Source organism: Choloepus didactylus (assembly GCF_015220235.1).
Source record: "Choloepus didactylus isolate mChoDid1 chromosome 23 unlocalized genomic scaffold, mChoDid1.pri SUPER_23_unloc1, whole genome shotgun sequence".
In the NCBI taxonomy this organism is placed as follows: domain Eukaryota; kingdom Metazoa; phylum Chordata; class Mammalia; order Pilosa; family Megalonychidae; genus Choloepus; species Choloepus didactylus.
Window position 1 is genome coordinate 1,893,921 of NW_023637590.1, and position 21,159 is coordinate 1,915,079.

The 21,159-nt window shown below is 50.1% G+C and overlaps 1 protein-coding gene across 11 annotated transcripts; it reads right to left on the bottom strand.

Moving 5' to 3' along the window:
* Positions 1–802: 802 nt before the first annotated feature.
* Positions 803–20,378, bottom strand: SLC2A11 (solute carrier family 2 member 11). 11 transcript variants are annotated; one of them, XM_037823579.1, is made up of 13 exons: positions 20,108–20,378; positions 19,629–19,878; positions 18,729–18,827; positions 16,128–16,288; positions 13,365–13,489; positions 12,807–12,936; positions 11,476–11,624; positions 8,051–8,238; positions 7,837–7,947; positions 7,445–7,546; positions 7,294–7,369; positions 6,992–7,176; positions 803–995 (listed from the first exon to the last, which is right to left on the bottom strand). In XM_037823579.1, exons 2-13 carry the CDS (start codon positions 19,848–19,850, stop codon positions 834–836), a joined length of 1,710 nt encoding a protein of 569 aa, XP_037679507.1. In that variant the 5' UTR covers positions 19,851–19,878; positions 20,108–20,378; the 3' UTR covers positions 803–833. The 11 variants fall into 11 exon arrangements, with proteins under 11 accessions (XP_037679507.1, XP_037679509.1, XP_037679501.1 ...); XM_037823581.1 differs by lacking the exon at positions 803–995 and adding an exon at positions 4,401–6,785 and having other exon boundaries at positions 7,019–7,119; XM_037823573.1 differs by lacking the exon at positions 803–995 and adding an exon at positions 4,401–6,811 and having other exon boundaries at positions 6,992–7,119.
* Positions 20,379–21,159: the final 781 nt, after the last annotated feature.

Consider the following 21,159-nt stretch of genomic DNA (forward strand, 5'->3'; position numbering starts at 1 on the left):
AATAGCAACACACACACACACACACACACACACACACCCAACACACACACGTAGCAATCCCAGAAGAGTGGGAGAACCAGATCTCCTGAGTTGCAATAACATAGTACTCTGAGTGTCCAGTTCTCAACAAAAATTACAAAACAAAGAAACAAGCTAGCACAACCCATTCACAAGAAAAAAAGAATTTGCCAGAAACCATCGCTGAGGCAACTCATACATTGGAACGATTAGTCTAAGACATTAAATCAACTGTCTTAAATATTTTCAGTGAGGGATGGCCAATGGTGTCCGGAAAACCTCTGTTAGCTGGGAAGGCACGTGGCCAGTGTCTGCTCCAAGTTCTGGTTTCAGAATGGCTTTCTCCCAGGACGTTCCTCTCTAGGCTGCAGTTCCTCAAAAATGTCACTCTTAGTTGCTCTTAGGCGTTTGTCCTCTCTTAGCTTCTCTGGAGCAAAAGTCTGCTTTCAAAGGCTGTCTCCAAAATGTCTCTGTAAGCTGCGGCTCCTCTCTCAGCTCCTGTGCATTCTTCAAAGTGTCTCTCTTGGCTGTAGCAAGCTCCTTCCTTCTGTCTGAGCTTATATAGTGCTCCAGGGAACTAATCAAGGCCCATGCTGAATAGGCAGGGCCACACCTCCATGGAAACTATCCAATCAGAATTATCACCCACACTTGGGTGGGTTACATCTCCATGCAAACAACCCAATCCAAACGTTCCAACTTAATCCCCACTAATATGTCTGCCTCACAAGATTACATCAAAGAACATGGTGTTTTCTGGGCGACATAATATACACAAACCAGTACATACACCAAGACACATTTTAGTGAAAATGTCAAAATCCAAAGACAAAGAGGATTTTGAAAGCAGCAAGAGAGAAGCAGCTCATCATAGGTAAGGGATCTCCTATGAGATTAACAGTGGATTTCTCATCAACAACCGTGGAAGCCAGCGATTGTTTGGAACGCAGGAGGAGGATGTAGACCAGAGAACGGCCCTGCAGATGCCAAAGTGAAGAAAGAAATAAGATGGGCATCCCAGACCAGCCCGTCTTCTCCCCTGCTCCTCACTTGGTCTCAGAGGCACAGAATCAGCAGACGGGATCCCTCCCAGCAGGGACGCTGTCACAGGATCATATCCCTACTGAGGAATCTAATAATGAGGACACTGATTCCTTCTCTCCACACCACTCTCATATTTTCTGTTCTGATGATGAAGAACCAGTTATTTCTTTGATATAGAAGCATACTTAACTGAACTTTTACCTAAAAACTCTCACGTACAATTTCCAAATGATAAAAAATGGAAAGGTCTTACTATAATAACTGGGAGAAATGATTCACACCCTTCAAGTTCCATATTAGAAGATTACACTGAGGGAGAAGCTAAACAGTTAAAAGGACTGTGAATATTTTCAAGACAGCAGAATGGGCCTTTCAACCTTCTTAGATATAGACAACATGTAATCAGCTGGTCCTCTGTGAAAACAGGATGGGCTGCAGCTGTTACTTTAATCATAGAGAAGTCAAAAATAATGTAACAAGGTTGAATATACTAATAAAGTGTAAGTTTATCAATATGATGTAATGGCAAAACTAATCAATAGAATAAAATAAGAAAAACTATTAACAAGTTAGACACAAGTAAGAGTAATCTCTTTTCTAATTTTTATACAAGTAAATGTATGTATATTGCTCTTACAGAAATCATAGCTTAATGAGTAAAAATATTATCAGTAGAGTTTTACAGGCATCCAAGGCTAAGTCTCTGATAATGTGGACACATTCCTTTGATCTTGAACAACTCATGGGTTGAGATGCTTTGCTTCGTGAGACATTTGTGTTCATGAAGCATCATTTAATGTAAAACTAGAATATGACTTAATTAAAGTTACTCTAAATCAAGCTGCTGTAAATTCTCTGTAACTGAGACAAGAGGGAGCTCTCTGATCTCATGTCCAGCTGCATCTGGAACAGCAGGGGCTCCCAGGCTTGGTGATGTGTCAATTAATTTTTACATTGTAAACTTGTTCCTTTTACCTTAAGTGCTCCTTGAGTAAAAATGTATTAAAGGAGATTTCTTGTCTTGAGTGCTCTTTACTTTTACACTACTGTCTGTCCCTATACTCTTTTGAGTGGGAGGTTGCTTCATGAATCCCAAACCCATTGACCTAATTAGGCTCAGGCCTTTTCTAACAGAGATCACAGGTTTGAGGTGTAAGGTAATGAACCCGTGACAACACAGATTACAAAATCTCTCCCAGCAGTGAGACACACCCCCACCATTTGAAGACCTGGGGGACAGGGGAAGGCATCTGAAGGTCCAGGTCAATGAGGGACAAAGACACTGAGAAAGTGCAGAGAGAGACTGCATCCAGCCCTGAGTCTGAAAGCCCTTCCCCCACCCCGGAAGGAGGCAGCAGCTGGTGGACATTTCCTTGCCTTGGGGATGGCTGCAGTGCTGGGACAGGGGAGGGTGTCCTCTGCCACAGGTGGAGCCCCACATTGAGCCCGATTTTGGTTGGCAAAGTGATGACATAGGAACCCTGCAGTTTCAGCCCACCTGTGTACCTGCAGCCTGTGCTTGGAGGCAAAGCAGCCTCTGAGGATGATTAAGTTACAGAACAGCACCATCTCATGAGCAGTCCCGAAAGTGCAAGGGAAGAAAAATACTTGTCAAAAGATGCTCCAGACCCTTTCTGAGGAACACAGGAGCCGGTTTACCCAGCCCTGTTTTGGCTGAGAAATAGGAAAGACCCAACTGTTAAAGCAGCGCTCTAAAACAAACCCAGGTCTTGCTAGTCAGTGGAAAACAGAGCACCAATGGAAGCCACAAATTTGTATTACCACATGCAGTGAGCCTGCTGGGGTGCCCAGTGCCTACCTCCCATCCCTGTGGCAGGCTATGGGGAGCACCTGATTTTAGGGGGAAGACTGAGGGGCACAGCCCATCTGACAACTGACCAGGGAGAGAAACAAAGGAAAGATAAGAGATCAAAGTCAACCAACAAGACAACCACAGGCAAAAGACAGAAAACAACCTCCAGAACAAATCAATCAAGAAAGCCACATGCCTAGATAGCAAAAATTCACCAGCCACATCAGGAAACAGGAAGATAGGGCCCAGTCAAAGGAAGAAACTAGCACCTCAACTGAGATTCAGGAGTTGAAACAACTAATTATAGATGTTCAAGCAAATATTTAAAATCAAATCAATGAGTTGAGAATGTGGCAAAAGAGATGAAGGATATAAAGAAAACACTGATCATAAGGAAGAATTCGTTAGCTTGAAAAAACATATGGCAGAATTTATGAGAATGAAAGGCACAACTGAAGAGATAAAAAACACAATGGAGACATACAACAGCAGAGGAGAGGCAGAAGAAAGGATCAGTGATGTGGAGGACAGGACATCTGAAATCCTGCACACAAAAGAACAGATAGGGAAAAGAATGCAAAATATGAGCAGGGTCTCAGGGAACTGAAGGACAACATGAAGCACATGAATATGTATATTATCTGTGTCCCAGAAGGAAAGGAGAAGGGCAAAGCAGCAGAAGGAATAACAGAAGATATAATCAATGAAAATTTCCCAACTCTTATGGAAGACATAAAACTACAGGTCCAAGAAGCACAGCATACCCCAAACAGAATAGACCAAATAGACCTACTCCATGCATTTACTCATCAGATTTTCAAGTGTCAAAGACAAAGAATTCTGAAAGCAACAAGAGAAAAGTGATCCATCAAATACAAGGGAAATGCTGTATGACTAAGTGCGGATCTCTCAGCAGAAACCATGGAGGCGAGAAGGCAGTGGTATAATATATCCAAGATACTGAAAGATAAAAACTGCCAACAAAGAATCCTATATCCGGCAAAAATGTCCTTCAAAAATGAGGGAGAGTTTAAAATATTTACAGATAAACAGACACTGAGAGAGTTGGTAAACAGGAAACCTCCTATACAGGAAATACTAAAGGGAGTGCTACAGACAGATGGGAAAAGGCAGGAGAGAGAGGTTTGGAGAAGAGTGCAGAAATGAAGGTATCAGGAAATAGCAAGAGGGTCGAGATCAGACTTTTGATGTTGACGGAGTATAGAATGTTCTAGAGGATTGATTGTATGGATCCAGAAATGGATAGCACAATACTGTTTGATGGTAGTGCAATATTGTAAGTGCAATGAAAAAAGGTGACTGGGTATATGGTTGAAAGAGGAAGGCTAGGGTCATGCAGGACACCAGAAGGAAAAATAGAAGATAAAGACTGGGAATGTATAACTTGGTGAAACAGAGTGGTCAATGATTGTGATTAAATGTACAAATATAAGAATGTTTTTTTAATTCAGTTTTATTGAGATATATTCACATAGCATACAATCATCCATGGTGTACAATCAACTGTTCACAGTACCATCACACAGTTGTGCATTCATCACCCCAATCTATTTTTGAACATTTTCCTTACACCAGAAAGACAAAAAATAGGAATAAAGAATAAAAGTACAAAAGAACACCCAAATCTCTCAGCCCCACTGACTGCACAGAGGGAAGGCAGGCACAGCGAACCTGGGGTGTACCCTCTCAGCCCACTGGACATGTTGTTAGGGACAGTAGGGCCTGGTGGGCATTGGGGAGGGGGAAGGTCTGGTCCTGCTCCCTCAGTCACCTGCACCACACTGGAAACCCCCTACTTGACTGCCCTTCCCCACCTTTATATAAACTGTCCAAATCACCTTTGCATAGAAAATAAGGGTTTGCTTCTGCCTGAATTTCCAAAATCTAACATTTATCCCCAATAGTTTACATCGGACACGGACAAGTCATGAAGCAAAATTGCTTATTATCGTGCATTTTGGATGTGTACATGTTTAGACAAAGCACACAAAAAAGTAGCAACTCTGTCATCCTCATTTGATATGTTATATTCGTGTCATCACTTTAAAAGTGTGATAATTATTCTGACTCCAGTAAGAGCACCCAATTAAGTTTGTACCATAAAAACTATTGAAATTGCAAAAGGCAATAAAATATAAGGAATATTAAAAAAAGAAAGCCATGGGAAGCTTCCAGAGAACCTGGTAGAGAAGAAGAAGCCACCACGTGCATTGCCGTGTGACAAAAGAATCTAGCTGGGAAGGAGTGAGGAAAAGAACCTCCACCTTTGCCTCACACCATACACAAAAATTAAGTCAAAGTCAATCATCGACACAAACTTTTAGAAGAAAAACTTTGCAACCTTTGGATAGGCAAGGATGGCCTAAGACACGAAAAGCATGAATCATGAAAGCGGACTAATGCACGGGACACCAACAAAATAAAAATTCTGCTCTTAGAAAGTATTGAGGAAACAAAAAGGCAAGCTACAGACTACAAGAAAATATTTGCAATCTGTATATCTGGAAAGTGCTGGCATCCAGAATACGTAAAGCATGCTTACAACTCAATAATTAAAAGACAAACAACCCGATAAAAAATAGCAGACAGAAGATTTGAACGGATACTTCACAAAGGAAGGTACAGGAATGACTATACCGAGCATATGAAAAGATGTTCAACGTTATTGGTTATCAGGGAGATCCAATGATAAACCACAAGATTCCATTACAAACTCCCTAGAATGGCTAAGGTTACGAAACTGACAATACCAAGTGTTGATGAGGCTTTGGAGCCCCTGGAACTCTCCCATGTTACTAATGGGAATGCAAAATGGTGCAACCACTTTGGAAAACCGTTTCTTATACAGTTAAACATACATTTATTATTAAAAGCAGCAATTCATTGACCCAAAAGGAATGAACTCATATCATGCAACGGTCTGTCCAGGTGTCTTCATAGCAGTTTTATTCATGATGACCAGGAATTAAGAAACCACCTGAAGGTCCAGCAGCAGGTAAATGGTTAAACAAATCATGGTGTACCCTTACGATGGAATATTACTCAGCAAAACAAAGGAAAGTCCACTGACTCATGCAACAAAATGCAGGAATCTCAAAACCTTTATCTTGAACGAGCAAAGTCATGCACAAAAACATGCATATTTTGTGATTCCATATATCGAGTTCTAGAAAAGGCAAGTCTGAGCATTAGCAACAGAGAGCAGACCAGCGGTTGCCCGGTGCTGGGGCAGGTGACTGTCTGCAAACCAAGGGAGCTTTTGGGGTTGATGACAACGTTCTAGATCTCAGTGGCAGTTTTGTGGATATATACCTCCATCAGAACTCATCTTAAAATAGATCCATTTTATCCATTTTATTGCCTGTAAATTATTCCTCAAAACTGATTTTTTTTTAAAAAACCAGTTCTTCAGAAAATCCTTTCCTGATCTCACCTCTCACCCCCAGACCAAGTCGTGATAGGCACACCTTTGGCAATCTACAGCTTTCTCCCGTTGCAATTCCCTGTGTTTGTAGGTATGCCTTTGTTGGTGTGATTATGCATCTCCTGTCAGTTAATTGCCTCCAACTGGGGAGAACCAAGAGGCAGGGGACCCTCTCCCCTTGCTCACCACCCATTGCTAAGTTCCGGGGCACACAAGGAAGGTAGGAGTGAGTGTGAGCAAGAAGGAAAGGAGCCGGCTGTGGAGCTAGAGCTCCGTGGACCGAATGATCTCCGGGCCCCTCCACTTGGGCCCCTGGATGTCCCCGGGGAAGTTGAGCCTGTGCAGCTCTTCAGAGATCTCCAGGAAAGTCTTGCCTTTGGTCTCGGGAAGGAAGAAGCCAGCGTAGATGGCCGCACAAACACAGACACAGAGGAAAGGAACGTAGAGGAGATGGGACAGACCCTCCTGTGGGTGCAAAGAGACCCCGAGACCTGGCATGGCCCCAATGGAAGGCCCCGCCACGGGTCGCCAAGAGGGACTTGGCTCCTTTGTACTCAGGTAACACCCACCCCCTCTGGTCTTGGGCTCTCTGGGTGGGTGCCCTCCTCACTGGGGCTTGAGGAGACAGAACCCAAGGCAGCCCCCCACCCCAAAGGGAGAGGCAGGCCTACCACAATGAAGGGGAATGTCAATCCCACCAGGAAGAGCATGCTCCACAAGAGCACCCCGCAGATGACGTAGGCAGCCGGCCGGGCCATCTGGTCAAACAGCTCCGTGGCCAGGATCCCCGTCACCCCGGCTGCAAGGAGTCGGGGGGACAGGAGGCTGCCAGCCAGGGCTCCCTGCCTGCCTTGGCCTGGACATGGGGGGTGGGTGTCCAGGCCCGGCCTGTAGGGGCTCACGCCCACCCCTCACCCACTCCAGCCTTCAGCGAGACCCCCCAGTCCCTGCAGGGCTCCCCGGGCCCACTCACCAGGGCCGATGCCAAAGCTGAGGATGACGGCAAAGATGCAGGACACTGCCAGGTAGGGCATCCAGGAGAGAGTGCTCTGCAGCGGAGAGCAGTGGGGTGAGGTGGGCCGGTGCTCGGACCCTCCACCCCCCCACCCACCCCCTCCAGCTACCTGCAAGCTCAGGGCCACCGTGAGGATGCTCCCGAAACAGGTCATCAGGCCGTAACCCCCCATCAGCAGCACCCGCCGGCCCACCCTCTCGATCACCACACACTGCAAACCAAAGGAGCCCACTCAGCCACGGACTCTGGCACCGGCAGGGCCTCGGCCCCCTTGGTTTGGGGGTGGGCATTGTGTGTGTGTGTGGGTGACAGCTTATTGCTTCAGGAGTTCAAGACACTATTCATGTCCCAGGGAAACTGGCCAGTCACTCCGCTTCGTTCTGTTTTCTCCTCTCCAAAGGGCGGCGTGGGTGCCCCGCAAACCAGAGGTGCTCCATAAGTGCACGCTAGCAGGCTGACCTGGGGCGTGGAGGGTGGGCCCAGAGCCAGGCCTGGACTCACACTGACAAAAGACGTGAGCAGCTCGCAGCAACCTGTGCCAATGACAGCATACTGGATCTTCTCTTCGGGAATTCCCGCCTCCTGGAACAGCTTGGAGGCATAGGCGTACACCTGCGGGATGTGGAGGAGGGGGGCTGGCTCAGGGGGCCTCCCTTGGCTCCCCATGGCCGACAGCACAGAGCCCAGGGGACTGGGGGGCGGCCAGGGGCCTCACCGTGTCATTCCCGCAGAGTTCCATGGCAATGCCCAGAACCACCAGGCTGACCACTTGTCTCCACAAGGACCGATCCCGCAGCAGCTCCCAGGGGCTGCAGGAGCGCCGGCCCTCGCAGGCTGCTCGCTCCTTCTCCAGCTCCTCCAGCTCCCTGGCCACATCCGTGCCACCCCGCAGCCGCTGCAGCGCTGAGGAGAGAGGCCCCTGCTGGGCTGAGCTGCCCCTCCCCCAAGCCCCTCTTTGGCTCCCCACACCCCACCCCCAATTCCTTCCTCTCTCTGGGCTTCCCCCGTCCAATGGGGGTGTCATTCCACAGGGCAGTTAGCTGGGAAGAAACTTGGGTGTGGTTGATTGGATTATGTACTCCAACAAACACATGTTGTACATCTTAATGTGTGTTCCTGCGGGTGTGAACCCACCTTATCTAGGATCTCCTGAAGATGCAATTTTTAGTTAAGGGGTGACCCAGTTAAATGAGGGTGGGTCTCACTCCCAATTCTCAGAGGACTTTTAGAAAACCCAAAGTCACAGAAGCCAGAAAGAAGGGGATGTTGCCACGTAACGGGAGGCAGAGGTAAGCCAAGAAATCTCAAAGATGGCTGGCCACCCATTCTGGAATGCGTGCTGTTTCCCAGCCTAGGCCTTTAAGAGGCCTTGCTCATTTCTACCTGCTCTTCTGCCATTACCACGAGAAGGACAGGCAGGGGTCAGCCCACTGGTTCCGGGAGGAGGATGAGAGACACATGGAGCTGAGCTGGCCTGGGACTGGCCTGGATCAGCCAATGCTCAGCCAACATGCAGTTGCACGGGTGAGGCCCTCCCAGATCAGCAGAGCCAACAGCCAACCCAGCCCAGATCAGCCAGTCCCATGGACTTGCAGAGGCTCAAGCTGAAGACCTTCTTTGGTCTGCCAGTGACATTGTGATTGTCAGGCAGCCAGAGAAAACAATCTATAAATTGGTCCCAGGTGTAGACGTAACCATAGCAAAGATGACAATGTATGCCATTGATTCTGAGAAACTGTTGGAGGTTGGGAAAATGAAGCCCTGCGTTGAGTGGAATTGTGTTTCCCACAAAGACACGTTCAAGTCCTAACCCAAGCCCTGTGGGTGTGGACTCATTTGTAAGTGGGACCCCATCAAGATGGGGCCCAACAGAATGAGGCTTGGCCCTAATCCAAAATGACTGGAGTCTTTAGAAGCAAAAGAAATTTGGACAGGGCAGGAGTAAGGAGGAGGCAGAGGAGACAGATTGCCATGTGATGGAGGACGGACAGCACCAGAAAGCCACAGACGTCACAACAAGCTTGGCCCTGTCAACACCTTGAAAAGGTGAACCTCAACAAACACACGTTCTTCATTTTAATCCACATCCCCGTGGATGTGAACCCCGTTGTTTGTAGGAGCTTTTGAAGACGTTATTTTTTGTTAAGGTGTGGCACATCTGAATGAGTGTGGGCTTCAAATCCAGAGAAGAAACTGGAAGCCGGGGTCCAAGAGAAGGTTACAGGGAGAGGCCAGAAGTCAGCAGAAACTGGAAGAGCAGACACAAGGAGACTGATCACCATGAGATGGGGGTGCAGAGATGCAAGCCAAGGAACCCCAAGGACTGCCAGCAGCCAGCGAAAAATTGCTACAGACTCTGGAGAGGCGAGCCTTGCGATATCCTGATCTTGGATTTCCAGCCTCAAAACCATGAGCCAATGAACTGGTGTCCAGCAAAAACCAGTTGATGGCATTTGTGGTGGCAGCTCAGGCAGACTAAGATGCCCTGTTTCTCATTCACCGTTGTATGTTGAGTCTGGGATGGGTAGAGCACTTGTCTTTTTGGCCATCGGTCTCTGGATCAGGAGAAGCCACATAGAGCCTTGACAGAATCATAACATCCTGGACTTCAAGCCTGACCCTGTTTTTGGACAAGACTTGCATCCTTGGATGGGAACGGCCACACTTACCCAGGGAAGGGACCTGAATAGTTGTGGGCATGAGGGAAAGCTGAGAAGAGGACTCTAAAGGGCCCTGTACCTGTGCCCTCTGCCTAGAGAGGCAGAGGATATGCCATGGATTTTTCCCATCCCTACCTTGGGTTCAGTGCCGTGACTTGCTTTGGCCAATGAAATGTTAATGGCCGTGAGGGCACCAAAGCTTTGGAAAGTGCTCGTGCAACTGGATTTGCTCTCATGTGTCTCTGTAGTAAGAACCTTCCATGACGAGCTAGCCAACTGGTACCAAGTGCGGGAGGAGAGACGTGCAGCAGATCTGGACCACTCCAGCCTCGCCCAGCCTAGGTTGGTGTGCTGGTTTGGATGTGTGGTGTCCCCCCAAATGCCATTATCTTTGATGTATGATACGTGGGCAGGCATGTCAGTGTTGATTAGATTGGAATTCTTTGATTGAGTGTTTCCATGGAAATGTGCCCCACCCAACTGTGGGTAATAACTCTGACTGGATAATTTCCATGGAGATGTGGCCCCACCCATTTGGCATGGGCCTTGATTAGTTTATTGGAGCACCATATAAGCTCCAACAGAAGGAGCGAGCTTGCTACAGCCAACAGGGACACTCTGAAGAATGCACAGGAGCTGAGAGAGGAACTGCAGTTCACAGCGAAATTTTGGAGACAGCCTTTGAAAGCAGACTCTTGCTCCAGAGAAGCTAAGAGAGGACAAACACCCCAAGAGCAACTAAGAGTGACATTTTTGAGGAGCTGCAGCCTAGAGAGGAACGTCCTGGGAGAAAGCCATTTTGAAACCAGAACTCTGGAGCAGACGCCAGCCACATGCCTTCCCACCTACCAGAAGTTTTCCAGACACCATTGGCCATCCTCCAGTGAAGGTACCCGATTGTTGATGACTTACCTTGGACACTTTATGGCCTTAAGACTGTAACTGTGTAACCAAATAAACCCCTTTATAAAAAACAATCCATCTCTGGTGTTTTGCATCCTGACAGCATTAGCAAACTAGAACAGTAAACCTCAGCTGGCCCCTAGAGCCCAGGAGCCAGTCCTGCTGAGTAAGTGTGGGAAAGATGCAGCAAATGATTGTTGTTTTCAGCCTTTGAGATTGTATGGTTGTTTCTTGGACATATCATTATTGCAACTGCAGCTAATTGCTACGATGACCGTCACCCATGTGGCCTGGGCATGTGAAGTCTTCCACAGATGTTCCATCCACACATCTGTGTGACTGTGGCTTTCTTCACCCAACCCTGGGGGTCCAGGATGGTAGGGACCAGGTCTGGTTCATCCCTCTGCCCCGGCCCTTTGGAGAGCCCCTTGCTAACGAGTTTTGAAGGGATGGTTGGATGCGTCATGAAACTGAGGCACCAAGAGGGGGAAAGCATTTCCCTGATAGGTGAAACCCAAGAAATGGGGATCATACACTTGAGTCAAGGGTGGTCTGGGGCCTGAGGGCAGGGACTCACCTGCCACACAGGCCTCTGTGTCTCCACGGTCAATGAGGAGGTAGCGTGGGCTCTCGGGGAGGAAGGGCAGGGAGGCGAGCTGGAGCACCCCGGGCACCAGGCAGCTGGAGAGCAGCAGGGGCCAGGCCTGTGGGCCACCCAAGATCTCCCTGGGGGAGGGAGGGGAGAGACAGGGCCAGAGTCTGCATGGCTCTGTCCCCCTTCCTAACCAGTTCTGGGTCTGGATGCCAAGATCCCTCTCACCCAGTTAGGGAACCAAGAAAGGGCAGGGCCATTGCACCACCTCATCCCTAGCAATTCCTCTCCCCAGGGGCCCAGGCTCTGCCCTTTCCTTTCTTTTCTGCAATGACCAGGATATGCTCCTCTTTAAAGACCCAAATCTTCACCCTCTCCTCTGGCAAGACCTGTTCTTTGATTGCTGACCTGGAGAAGATGGAATAAAATGATTCACTCTGAACTGTGGTTGCCCGATAGCCCTTCTGTGGGTTATCCAGATGGATGTGGACAGGGTTTTGATGCCCAGTGCAAAGAAGTGACACGTAATCCACTAGGTGGGTCAGTGTGTGGGTTTGAAACTGTTATATACCCCAGGAAAGGCCTTGTTCTTTTAATTCGGTCTTGTGGATGTGGACTCATTGTGGGTGGAGCTTTTTGATTAGGTTGTTTCCATGGAGATGTGACCCACCCAACTGTGGCTGAGACCTTTTGATTAGATTATTTCCATGGAGGTGTGACCCCACCCATTCAGGGTGGGTCTTAATTAGATCACTGGAGTCCTTAAGAGAGCTGAGAGCCCACACAGACCCTGATGCTTGGAGACGCTGGAAGATGCAGACAGAAGGACGTTTGGAGATGCTAAACTAAGATATGAAGCCCAGAGTTTGCCCCGGAGAAGCTAAGAGAGGACCTTCAGATGCTTACAGAGAAATACCCCAGGGAGAACAAGCAAGGATGCGCAGAGGCTGAGAGAGAGAAGCTAAGGGAGACAGAAGCCCAGAGACAGTTCGGAGAAAGCCATTTTGAAACCAGAACCCAGGAGCAAAGGACCAGCACACACCAGCCACGTGCCTTCCCAGCTGACAAAGTTGTTCTGGACACCATCGGCCCTTCTTCAGTGAAGGTTTCCTCTTGTTGATGCCTTAGTTTGGACACTTTTATGGCCTTAGAACAGTAAACTTGTAACCTAATAAATCCCCTTTATAAAAGCCAATCCATTTCTGGTATTTTGCATAATGGCAGCTTTAGCAAACCAGAACAGTTGGGGAGACATAGGGGAAGAAGGGCTTTTACTCAATGCATGTGGTGGAGGGGGACATGGAGGGTGGGGTTACCTGAGTCCAACCACCTGTCCCATCACAATTCCCAGGGCGGTGAAGACGGCTGAGGACATCGCTATGGCTCCTCGGAGCTCCTTGGGGGTGCTCTCCCCCAGGTACATGGGCTGGACATTCATGCTCACACCTGGACACACGTCCCAGCAGACACAGGTCAAGTTCCAGACACCTGCTCCTCTCAGCACTGCCCAGCCCCTTGACTCCTGGGGATCCTGGCACCAGAATGGGCTACCCTTCACCCCATATGCTCGGAACCATTCTTGCCCCACTGCTGGAGAACTCCAGCTCTCACCCACCCAGGACAGATCCGCTCTCATTCTGTCCCTGCCCCATAGTCACTGCATGATGTCAACTTGGCTATTGAGTATGATGGCCAGTTTCTTGGTCAAACAACTGGCTTAGATGTTGCTGTGGAGGTATCTTGTAGATGGGATTTTAAATGTTTAATGTTATCATCCTCTTGAGCAAGACTGTATTTAATCATATTGCAACAAGGAGGAATAAATCAACGAATCAAGGGAAAAAAAGGGGCAGGAGGAGAGCCTCCCCTCCTACCTGAACTGATTCCCACAAGCAATCTTCCCACCAAGATCATCTCAAAGGATCCAGCTTTGTGGCTGAAGCCAAAAAGGACAGCTGCGGCCAGCACAAAGATGTTATTCACCAGGAGGGACTTCTTCCTAATGCAATGGGAACACAGAAATGGGCTCTGGTTCAGTCTAGAGAGACTGTCCCTGGGGCAGCCCTCTGCAACTCCAACCAGCGCTGATCAGACGTGTGTGTGTGTGTTGTGTGCAAACTGCCTCAAGGAGTCTAAGCTATATGAATGGAAACGATCACCAGCCATTACCTAGGATCACCTGTGGAATGCTCTGGGGCACATGCACCCACTCCCGTTCTCCAATATATCCCAAAATTACTCTTCTTTCTGCTTGAGATGGCAGGACTTATATTTATGGCTTTATCCCTTAGGATTAACTATTGCTCTTGCCAAACTCCTTTGTAAGATGAAGGCACTAATATTTCTAAGACTTAGTAAAACCCTAGGGAGGAAGGGCAGGGATGTAGAGTGAAGGGAGGGAGGTTTGGGAAGCCAAGACGGTCCCCTTCCATTTTCCTCCATGTGCTAGGGTCACTTTTCAGAAGCTTCCAGATGGCTGGGTGTCCCAAAGCCCAGTCACTGGGCAGACTCCAAACTGGGGAGGGGCCCGTGGCAATGTCTGTTGCTCCACAAGAAAGCATCTGCTTTGGGATCCTGATATTGAGTTCAGAAGTGCCGCCAGACAGGTCACCCAGGAGAACTGATCGTAGGTCGTAGAGTTTATTGCTTGGATGGAAAACTGATGGCCAGAGGAGGCCAGTGTTCTGCCCAAGGTCAATGGCATACTGGTGAGAGGAGACGAACCAAAGCTTAGCTCTCCTATGTCTGCAGAGTGGAGAATGCCAGTCAATTATAATAAACTTGATCTGGTGGTAACTCCAATCGTAAGTCATACACCACGTCTGGTTTCCTTGCTGTTGTAAATTAAGAAAGCACTTCAGTTGTGGCTATTTACCTGGTGAGTACATTTTACTCCATTCTAGTACACAGACAACCCCAGAAATGCTTTGCTTTTGACTGGCACCATTACTGATGGGCTGCAAGGATTTAGTAGCTCTCCAGCTCTATGCCACAATCTATTCTAGAGTCTTGTGCTTCCACAGGGCATCCTGCTGGCCCATTACTTTATTTCATACTGAAAAGCCCTGGCGAGGAGGATGGAGCAAGTATACCAGATGTCTTGGTAAGGTACAAGCATGACAAAGTACAGAAGATGAAAAATAAGGGTGTGGGAGGGGAAGTTGCCACATCGGTGAAGATCCTGAGGCTAGTGGGCTAAGACATATCAACACTTTTCCTCCAATGTGTGTGACAAATTGCTGTGCTTTCGTCTCCCTCTTCTTAGTAGGAGGAACAAATCTCGGAGGCCATCCTTCCATTTTGGAGTCACCGTATACCACATTGGATGTCAGGACCTGGCACATTTACCAGGTGACTTGAAACTCTAGAAGCTTTGAGAAGGTCTAAACAAGAGGAATCTCTCTAGTGTGTCAAGGCCAAGTTCAAAGAGCTCTGCCACTGGGCCCTTTAGTAGACCCTCCAGTGCTCAAAATGTCTGTGGCAGTTAGAGTATCCTAAAAGGAGAATCATGATGCAAGACAGGGTTTTGGAGCAAAGCCGCATCTACTTCAATGAATTACTATCTTCTTACTGAGAAATAGCTCATAGCTGTCTTTCCAGGCTTTTGGTATCACATAAAATAAATTCACCACTTTCCTTTTCCTGAATTAAGTCTCTCTTCTTTCCTCTTCTACAGAGTGTCTTCATAGTGGTTAGATCTGCCATTAAGTGCATAGATTGCAGAATATCAAGAGAGGTTAACCGTAGGGCTGGCAGGAAGAAATGGTCATGGTCAGGTAATTCTACACTCAGAAAGAACACCTCCATTCTATTGCCCCTGGTGGCTGTGGCAAGACATGGCTCTGAGTGTCCAAAATGTCTTGGCAGTTCACTCAGGAAGGGGTGAAAACACCTGCTGATTGAATATGTTAGGTGGGAGCCCTTTTGAAACTGACTATATGGGAGAAAGTTGTCTTCCCCTGGTGGGTGAGTAGCAGAGGGGTGGACTGTAGTGGACACTTGTTTTTTTCTACCAAGCATGGCTTCTCTCCCATGCTTTCTTTGGACATGTGACCCCCACTTTGGACCAATTAAATCCTGCCTTCCACATTCCTGGCTCTTGAATGGAGACATATGGCGATTGAATGTGCTTGCAGCTGAGCACAATGAAGGCATTCTCCCTAGAAGAAAAATCCCAAAGCTCTGGCTGTTGAGATCTTAGGCACTGCTTTGGTTCCTGCGCTTTTCAAGGCATGGCTTATAAGCACTTCCTTTCTTCTGTGAGCTGCCCCAGAATCCTTCCAGTTACTACAATTTTTAATTAAGTTAGAGTCCGTTTCTGTTGCTTGCAACCCAAGAACTGTATCTGTTAGATACATGGGATGGGGGGTGGGGGAGTGAGAACCTGGGAGATAAGACTTGTTGAAGGGCAAAGAGCACTTGTTGGCAGACTTCTAAAAACCAGATGTCCTCCCTCATAGCACAGGGCTCTTTCCCCTAGCAAATCACCTTGAAAATGTGATTCTGTGTGGTGAGGGCAAGGCTGGGTACGGAGCTGGTCTGCGCCTGGAGCCTGGCAGGCATCTTTCTCCTCCCACATTCCTCAGCTTGCAGACCAAGGCATCTCTTACTGAAGGGGGTACACCGGAGGCACTTACCTTCCCAGCTTGATGGCCAGGGGTCCTGCAAGCAGCGCCCCAAACAGGCCACCCAGGGGGTACACAGACACGATCAGTGACCACACCAGCAGAATCAGGTGACCAGGCAGTGTCCTCCCAGTACGCGCCAACCACGTGGCATTGGTGAACTCCTGAATGTGCTGTGGACAGAGACGCCAGTCAACCCCCTGGGGAGGGTGCTCAGCAAGACAGCGCAGGCACCAAATCTCCTGGGTGATACTAATCCTTGTGGGGCAGGAACAAATTCTACTGAGCATCTGCTCTGGCAAGGCTCCGGGTTGTTCCTTTCAATCTCTCCTTTAGCCTAGCCCTGGATGGTCTCTGTCTGCTCTTCTGGGTTCACTCTTACCCCTTTCCACCCGTTTTTGCCCTGGGATAGTGACCTGCACCCACATCAGCAGGTTCCCTTGTTGACCCATGTTCTGTGGGACTTAGCCAATGGCAAGCACCCATGAGACATCAGAGGAGGTAAGAGAGGGACATAGGGGTATTTGTTCTCCTCGCTCCCTTTCTCTTGGTGATATCACCTCAGCCTAGCTGTGACCTTTGACTAAAGGTCACTGCTCCTTTCAAGGAATTCTGTGCCACCTGGATCTTCCTTCCGGTCTCAGAAATTGCATCTTCCTCTCTGCCCTTTGGCAGTGAGGGGCAGTAACAGCTCCAGTGCCACGAAATCAACATTACCACACCCTCTCTTGCCTCGTGGGTTCTCTGTGGCCCACTCAGTCCTTTGTAAATCATCCTTTGGTATTGAAATCTACTTCACTCATTTGGTAGGAGCCATCCATTTGAGACCCCGACCTCGACAAGCCCATGCAAGAACCCTGATGGATTCAAATTATTTTGTCCATTGTGAGGACTGGGAATTAGGCTCCAAGAGGTGAACCAATTTGCCTACAGCTCCAGGCATGGGTCAGGGATGCACCCAGGTGGTTGGGACTCTGAGCCCATCCCCCCACCCCCCATGGTCATGTGATGGGACAGAAGCCACCTAGTTAGGAGAGACTATGTGCAGGGAAGCCGTGGTTAAAGACAAGACATCAGCATCGAGAAGGCAGCAGGTTCAGCTGCTGGGCTGGCTCTGCCCTCCGCAAGCCCCTCCAGGGGATGGTTCAGGAGCCAGCTCCCCCAACCTTGGCTGGAGCCCCACAAGACTGACCATTCAAGAGGGCAGGGGAACCTCTGGGCCCAAGTTAAGTCCTGTTTTCTGGGACCTGGTGAAAGCCCATGGGAAGTTAGACCTGAGAGGGCACTGCCCAAGGGGGATCCCTAACAGCCTTCCAAGCGTGCACTGAAGTGGACTAGCAAACACTTGTGCAATGAGTAAACAGAGGAATGCAGTCAGCTCAGACCTCCCTTTCCAAACTCATCTCATTTTATCCTTTCTCCAAGGGACTGGCTCCCCACAATCGCTTCCACCCAGAAGATGCTCCCAACCCAGCCTTCCACTAATACTTTGCTTCGGGAGAAATTCTCGCCCATCTTGCATGTCAATTATAAGCCCCGAAGTCCTGGAAGGGTGATCACCCGACCCAGACCTGGCCAATCGGAGCACTCCATCCTCTGGACTACATGACTGCTCTGGGGTGGGCATGTGATCCAAACCAGCCAATCAGGCTCTTCCCTAACTTGGAAGACGCGTGTGGGGGTGGGGCAGGGGCGGTACCCAGCCGGCGGGAAGTGGATCTGGTGACGGCAGCTCTGCCGCCCCCTGGTGGAGAAGGAGGCGAGGGCAGGGCGCCTGGTACCTGAGGCTCCCCCGCACTTGCGCGGCCCCACAGCCTCCAAGCTCTGAGCTCAGAGGCGGAGTTATGTCCCTGTACACCCACGTGAACCCACTGCAAGTCTACACTAGCCAGGCCAGGGTGAGCTGCTGGGGATTCAGGCCTCAGGCGCCCAGAGCAAATCAGCAGGAGAGTAGAGAGGGATGGGATGCAGAACAACCAAAATGGCCCCAAAGGATGGCTGCCCGCTTGTTTCCAGCTGGCAGGATTGTTAAAAGAAGGGTCCACTCAGGTAGTGGTATGTGGAAAGATTCTGGGCAGAGGGGGCTTTTTGATGGAGGAAGGCTTGGAGGGAGGACCATGTCACGGGTAGCAGAGTTGGAGAAGTTATTTTCGTTAGCACTAGGGAGCCAATGAATGTTTCTGGGCAAGGGAGTGGCTTGATCAAACTGGACGGACAGAGGAGGCTGGGCCAGTGATCCAGGCAGGAAAGGCAGGGTTCCAAACTGGGGTCCTGGCAGAAAATGGGAGGAATGGCTGGATTCTAGAGGTAGTTAGGAAGAACTTGCTGTCTGGGAAGGAAGAGTCAAGACCGACCCCCAGATTTTTGGATGGGTTACTGGGTGGATTGTGGATTCATCGCTTACATCAAGGACAAAGGAGGACGGTGGGTTTGGGGGAGGATGCAGAGCTTGGTTGGAACCTGCTGCAGCATGTGTGGGTCATCCCAATGGACATGGACACATAGGGGAAAGTGCCACCCAATGGATGTTGGACTGAAGCCCCACATGGGGCAGCTGTTGACCTTCCCTCAGCACCCACTCAGGCAGTGACCATGGGTGCAGAGGGTACATACCAGCGTTGGGGCATTGATGATGGAGAGGTTGTAGCCAAACTGAAACGTCCCTCCAATGCCAGCTGCACAGGCAGTCAGGAGCAGGACCCTGCCCTGAATCTGAGGAGAGAGAGGGAAGGTGGCAAAGGGACAGATAAAAAACAGCCCCCACTTCCTTCCCTGGCCCGGGTGGGAAAGTCACAGGAATGGGCGAGCCCGCCAGGAGGAGCGCAGGGCTCTGGGGGATAACCTCTTGGGGTGTCTGGGCAGCCCGAGGACTCGAGGGCAGTGCCTGGGATGCCGACAGACTCGTAGCCGTCTGAACCCATGCAACCTGCAGTGGCTCATAGGCCACCCCGGGGTGTGACCGCCTGCCTATGCCATCTTTGCCTAATATTTTTGCACATCTGATGCTTTCATTAAGACTTCCGGGGGGGCTCTGCAGTCGTGCAGTTCACGCGGGGCCGCAGTCGCCCCTCCGGAAGGCCCGGGCCGAGCGGGTACCCGAATTTGGCTGCACGTCCAGGGCGTCGAGCACGTGGGCACCCTTCCGCCCTCGGGGAAGAGAGGCCTGCACGGCCCGGCTCGGTCTCAGGGAGACTGTGGCTGCCCCGCGTCTTGTCGGGGTCGGGTGACCCTCCCACGGTGTTGCTTGTTCGGCCCGGCCCGGGGTAACCCCCTTGCGCACCCGCAGCACCCCAACTGCCTCTCCTTCCCGCCGTCGCGGTGCCTTGGGAGCGCATGCGCACTGAGGGGAGGCGGTGCCGTAATTTCACCCCGACGCCGGAAGCCGATCCGAGCGCAGAGCGAGGGAAGGCGCACGCGCAAGCCAGTCAAGGGCGGGCGGAGGATAAAGGGGCCGCGCAAGCGCAGTGGGTGTTACGGAAGGTCTGGCGAGAGGGAGGCTGGCGCAGAACTTACCAGTGCCGGGAACTCGCGGCGAGTCACACGCGCAGGCGCAGTGGCGCGCGGAGCTGCGTATTCGCAGGAAGAGAGCGCGGGAGACGCATGCGCAGGCGCACAGCGTGGTGGAGGGCGGCGGGCGCGCTGCGCACGGGTCCCTTGGGTCCCGGGGCCGAAAGGCGGCTCCAGTCCATCCTCCATCACGTCCTTTCTGCAGCTCTGGGGCTGAAAGCCACTCATTCCTTACGTGGCCGAGCCCAAGGTCCGTCTGTAGACGGGAAGGGAGCTCTGGTCCGAGGCCATCCCGGCCAACCCCCTGCAGCAGCCCCTTGCCAGTCCCAGCGGGCGTCTCGGATCGCCGCGCTCCCTCCCCCGGAATTCCAGCCCTGGCCCTCGTCCCTCTTCCCTGCCGCCGTCTCCAGAGTGAATCTCGCCGCCTGGAGCCTCCTCCGCTGACCACACCCCCCCAACCTCCCGGACCCCTCTGTCCCGCCTACCTTTCCCCCCCACCCTTCCGCAGACGCAGGGTAGACTCAGGAAGGACCGGAGGGCAGATGCACCAGTCTCTCGAGCGCGCCCATCCGTCGGTCCTGGGCGCAGCCGGTGACTTGGAGGAATGCGGAGAAGAAACGGGTTTTCCGGGCGTCACCGGGAACCTATCGGGAAGAGAGGCCAGGGACCACGGGGTACACCGGGCCGGATTAATCTTTTATTCCTCAGGGCTGCTCGGGCTTTGCTTGGAATCCAGGAGCCGGACAAAGGCCACGGTGACGCCAGCCTCGCCAAAGATGCTATTTGTGGTCACAGAAATAGTGAAGGTGACCTGAGGTCGTCGGAGCACTTCCGAGATGGACCACACACCGGAAGGCATACTGCGGCATTTATGGTGCCCGAGCTGGGTTTTCATTTGATTTTTTGCTTGTCTGAACGTTCCATGATTTCTAGAAACACTGCGCGTGTGTAAAGGGAAAATGCAATAAATGAAATAATTAGCAATTAAAATGAATGGGTATTTTATTGCAGGCTTTTCTTGCATCTATTATGAATGGGTATTTTATTGCAGGGTTTTCTTGCATCGATTAAGGTGATCACACGACTTTTCTCCTTTCATCTGATTATAAGATCGATTACAGCAATAGATTTTCTAAGGGCAAACCGGCCTGGGACTCGTAGCGTAAACACAACTTGCTCCTAATGTGTTATTGTTGAACGTTAGCACATTGGTTTCAACTGCCACTATTTTATTTAGATTTATTTTTTTCAAAACAGCCGTTGCTTTATTTTCCCTTAAAATTGCATGATGTTTTAAATGCATGTGCAGAGCCAGAAGTTACCCAAAAGTGCATACTCTTTAATGCTTTCGTATAAAATCTGGAAATACACAAAGTCACGCCTCATGCTGTGTATGCTTGTGATTGTGTAGCAAAAGCTCGCGCGAGTACGCGGGAGGATAAGGACCAAATGCAGAACGGGGTTTGCCACCCTGAGTCCAGAACTCCGCCCGGGACCCGGTGGGAAGGCGGGGGCTGGGTTCAAGAGAGGCTGGTTG